The 5366-nt window shown below is 38.2% G+C and overlaps 1 protein-coding gene across 1 annotated transcript in view; it reads right to left on the reverse strand.

Moving 5' to 3' along the window:
- The window catches only part of LOC106869956 (protein UBASH3A homolog), a 107399-nt gene that overhangs the window by 32998 nt on the left and 69035 nt on the right, over nucleotides 1-5366 (reverse strand). The window contains exons 4-5 of the mRNA XM_052974152.1: nucleotides 2977-3163; nucleotides 1174-1366 (exon numbers count right to left, since the gene is read on the reverse strand). Of these exons, the coding sequence (XP_052830112.1) occupies nucleotides 1174-1366; nucleotides 2977-3163 (380 nt within the window). The remainder of the gene's footprint in view (nucleotides 1-1173; nucleotides 1367-2976; nucleotides 3164-5366) is intronic.

Here is a 5366-nt window from a genome sequence, read left to right on the forward strand (position 1 = left end):
CTCATCACTCATTACATTAACCACTCTATTACTCCCCTCTTTATCCTCCCCTTCACCCTCTTACGAAAGCATCCACTCTCTCAGCCCCTCCCATGGCTCTCTCTCTCTCTCTCTCCATATCCTCTCTCTTATGTTCACACCATCACCACCCTCCTTTTATCTCCTTCAGTTATATATCTCTTCTATAGCAAGACCCCTGTGCTTGTCCCTCTATCAAGACCCGGCATAAACCACACATCTCCATCTTCCCCACCCAAATACTTCCTCTCAGAAGTGAAAGCTTTTCCCCTTTTCCTTTTTCTCGGTTCTTTTCCAGTTCCAGTTTTGCAAGTTCCATGGCAACCTCACAAGCACCAGTGCCACTCTGTAAAATGGTTGTCATTAAGAAGGGAATCCAGCCAGAGAAACCATTCCAAAGATGACATTGGAGCTTCACGTCGTGACCTTGCACTTCTCCAGTTCGCTGGAAATCATCCAACTCACACCAGCACAGAAAGCAGATATCATATGATGATGTGATGAGATATATATGCGCGAGTGTGTGTGTTTGTGTGTACACAGTATAAATATATATTTTACACAAACAATATGGTTTATGTATTTTTCCCTTCCTCATAAATATTCTTCAAAAGCAAACATTCTTTCTTCGATTTCACACTTGGAATGAAATGTAATATCAGTCACCAGTTTAGAAAGAGAGAGATACAAGCCAACAACACCACCACCAACAACAGCAACAACATGTGTCACTGAATACTTTTAATCGGGAACAAATATTCTTGTTTTTCTGATTGTTATTTCATAAACTGATTAGAAAATGCTGACATGTATCGAGAGTGACAAACAGACAAGCAGATTCTATAAAAGACAATCTCTGAATATTTAAGACTAAAATGTCACAAAGATAAAACATTAAGGTAGAAATCTGTGTTTACATACAGGTGTGTAAATAATTTGCAGGTGAGTGGATTCACATATGCAAACGTCTGTATATAAGTCTATGCACATGTGTGTCTATATATATATAGACACACATGCACATTGGCAGTTTGCTGGAACATGTAATGACATGCTGGTAAAATTTGAAATAAAACTTCAAAAGAAATAATGAAGATAAAAAAAAAAAGACAAAAAACTGAGTGTAAGGAAAAAAGAAAAGAAGAAAAACCTTACCTACTTTACGAATCTCTTCAGCATAATCAGCAACAATTTCCTCCAAGAAATCATAATAACATTTCTGTACTAAGAGACCGATAAAGTTGACTTGAGAGAAAAACTCAAGTTCTAAGTGGCCTGGCGCTTTTAACAGTTTCTCTTGGAGTTTATTTAAAGCTTTGGTCAAATAGGGAATTTTACTGTCCTCTGCCTGTGAAACAAAAACAGACGTATAAGTTTCAATATCATTTAATTAATAATAAATGAAGTTAATCAAATTAATTATAGGAAAGATGAGAATTTTTGAATATCTATTTTAGCTAACAATAATACTGGTTATATCTGGTTTTGTTTATTCTTTGATTTCGTTTCAAATCAGAGAAATATCATTCCAGATACAGAAATTGTAAATTCTGAGCTAGTCCCTTACTGCAAGCAATATCCTTTCAGACATGCCCACACCATCCTCATCATTTAACATCCATCTTCCATGCTGGACAGTCTGATAGGAGCTAGGCAAGTCAGAGTGATGCACCAGGTTCCACTGTCTGCTTTGGAATGGTCTCTACAGGCTGATTGCCCTTCCTAATGCCAACCATAGTGTACTGGTTGCTTGTGGCACCCGCACTGGTGCTCTGTATGTGACACCAACACCAGTAGAGTCACCAAGTGTGAGATGAAGACCTCTCAACTGCAAGACAAAGTGGAACCGAGGGAGGTGGATTTGTGCCAGTTGAGAGATTAAAATATAAAAGTGGGGGGGGGGTAGATATAAATATCTAACTATAGATGAGATACTCGGCTACCCCAGTTGCAAAGGAAAAGAGTGCCCATTTGTTTGTGAATAGAGAGAAAATGATCTTGTTTTTCCTTTTTAATAAATAAAATAGATTTTAACACAAAAATGCAAAAAAAAAAAAAAAACCCAAAAAAACTTTGTACCTTAAAGATCTACTCTTACCCCTCATCCCCACTTTTTTTTATTCACTTTTCATTCACCTCTCAACCTCTAAAATGTGAATAGTCATTTAGTTCCTCTTCAGAAAGAAAACGGTTCTGTTCCAGCCTTCTCTCATTCATTCTCTTAACATAAAGTTACCCCACCCCACCCCACCACTTCGAGTTTGTAGTCTTATCAGTTGCATGGCAACCTCATTGGTGCTGGTGGCACCAACAAGAACACCCAGTACGTGCTGTGAAGTGGTTGGCATTAGGAAGGGCATCCCAGCTGTAGAAACCATGGTGCATGATGCAATCCTTGGACCCATTGCATCTTGTCAAACTGTCCAACCCATATCAGCTTGGAAAATGGACGTTAAATGATGATGTATAGAAAATATTCAAAACCACATTGCCAGACTCAAGTCCTTTCCTCAGGTGAAATAAATTATTCAACTGGTGTAATCCACCCTATTTTCTTTGAAACACAAGCAAGAACTTTGAAGAAAGGCAACAAATACACAGCAAAAATGGAAATAACAGCTAATTTAATAAATTAATGAAGTTTATTAATAAAAAAAGAATGCATGTAAGTTTTGTAAATAGTGTTGTTATGGCTGCTTAGTTCCAGGTTAATCCTAAACCAGTAGACCAAAGATCAGATATTTTCTAGTCATAAACATCATGTGTGATTAGGATTATGTCTAGATCTATATTATCTGATATATAAGGATCATGCTTAGATCTATATTATCTGATTTATCAGGATTATGTCTAGATCTACATACTCTGATATATTGTTTCTTTATTTAAGATTAGAGGGAGATTTGGCTGCCGTTTCTATGTGTTTGAGTCTCCGACGAAATGAAGTAAGAACTCTACCTTAAAGAAGTGACAGAGGGTGATGTGGGGGAAATAAGCATGAGCTCCATTCCAGCCGCACTGAACTCGAGTCTTCTCAAAATAATCAGCAAGTTGCTTCTGAAGAGGCCCCACAGGACACAAATAGAGTATATACTCCTGGCAGGTTTTCTGATCAAGGGTGGAGTCATTACAATGAGACAATAACCTGAAACAAAAACAAAAAAACCCAGAAAATAAAGGTTTAATGAAGCTTTAATTAGGAACAATGTAGAAATATAACAAGAAAATCCTGGAAGAAAATGAAAAGAAAAAAAAATCATCAAATAAAATTCTTAATTATGAAACAATGGATGACAGCTGAGAGGTAAACAAAGACCCAGATATGATGTTGTGATGCTCATGTCTCTCCCCAATATGATAGTTTCAAATTTTGGCACAAGGCCAACAAGTTTGGGGGAGGGGATATGTGGATTACATCAATCCAAGAACTCAACTGTTTCTTGTTCTATCAACCCTGGCAGCATAAAGTCAAAAGAAATGCTGCTAACCATTTTGTCTGGCATGTTAACAATTCTTCCAGCTCACTGCCTTTCTCACCAATATTATAATGTGCAGACATGGCGGTGTGGTAAGAGGCTTGCTTACCAACCACATGGTTCTGGGTTCAGTCCTACTGCGTGGCACCTTGGGCAAGTGTCTTCTACTATAGCCTTGGGTCGACCAAAGACTTGTGAGTGGAAATTGAAAGAAGCCCGTTGTATATATCATCATCACCGCTTAATGTCTGTTTTCCATGCTGGCATGGGTTGGACGGTTTGACTGGGGACTGGCAAGCCAGGAGGCTGCGCCAAGCTCCAATCTGATCTGGATGCACTTCCTAACGCCAATCACTCCGAGAGTATAGTGGGTGCTTTTTACGTGCTACCAGAACAGGAACCAGTCAGGGCGGGGGTGCTGACACCGACCACATTCGCATGTTGCTTTTTACATGCCACCGGCATGGGGAGCCAGTCAGGTGGCACTGGCAATGACCCACACATGAATGGTGTTTATTGCATGTGTGTGTTTGTTCCTCCACCATCGCTCGACAAACGATATTGGTGTGTTTATGTCCCTGTAACTTAGCAATTCGGCAAAAAAGACCGATAGAATAAGTACTAGGCTTACAAAGAATAAGTCCTGGGGTCAATTTGTTTGACCAAAGGCGATGCTCCAGCATGGCCGCAGTCAAATAACTGAAACAAATAAAAGAGTAAAAAAGAATAATAATAATAATAATAATAATAATAATAATAATAATAATAATAATAATAATTGTGTAAGTGAAATGAAGTGGTTCTCTGCAGGAATTATAACCAGATGATGGAATCAAGCTCTTCAGAGTTTGGTTTATGTCTTTTAGTTTTAGACACAGCCAAGTCATGAAGTGAAATTACTCTGAGTTGGCCCCAACAGTTTTATTCAATAATACTCTCAACAGTGAAAGCATTATCACAGTCTCAATGTTTAAAGCTCTTTAACACTTCAAGTGTAAACCAAAAAGTTAAACTCTGTGACTGTTGAAGAACATCATTGAAGTTGTGAGAAGAGAAATGTCAAGGTGTGGTGGTGGTGGCGGTAGAACTTGATGTCACTGGAACAAGCTCTTCCTGTATATGTCGGCAGCTCCCAAAGTATGTGTAGTTAGCTCAGTGGTGTCAAACAGCAATTCTTTCACAATTGATAATTGCTCTCTTCCAGCATCTGCATCATTGGTCTCTGAATATCAAGTTGAGCAAAAAGGTCAAACACTTGTGGCATTTGATCACTGACTGGCAAACATCAATTCCCTCTCTTACGGCTGTGTGTGCATATGAGTGTGTGTGTGTGTGTGTGTGTGTGTGTGTGTGTGATTTTAGGTCTTTTATGATTCAGTAAATAGTTCTTTCCTATTGGTTGTTGCCATTTTACAAAAGTCTACAACTAACAGCCATTATAGAACGGAAGACCAATATTTATTCCTTTCATGTAAAAATGGCACATGGAACTGAAAATATAGAATAATTCAATATGTGGCATGGACAAAATTGACTGTAAAAAAAGGTCAATGGTAAGATTTCATATCTGAAAATGAAAAAAAATGGAAAAAACAAAGAAATATTTTCTTAGTTCTATAGAGAAGGGAATATGGCAAAGTGTCTAAATAAAAAGTATGAAACAATCTTGAAACAAACCAGAGAGAACATAAAAGAAGGAGAATAAATGCGAATGAAGGACATAAGCAATGTTTTTGTGATGTTATTATTCATTACATCCACCACTCAACACCAGTTCTTCCTTCATTACATTCACACACCCATCACCCTCTTCCCCCATACACTCTTGCAACCTCTACCCACCCATGGTCCCAGTACCTTCAAAGGCCACAC

The sequence above is a fragment of the Octopus bimaculoides genome, chromosome 1 (assembly GCF_001194135.2).
Source record: "Octopus bimaculoides isolate UCB-OBI-ISO-001 chromosome 1, ASM119413v2, whole genome shotgun sequence".
Taxonomy (NCBI): Eukaryota; Metazoa; Mollusca; class Cephalopoda; order Octopoda; family Octopodidae; genus Octopus; species Octopus bimaculoides.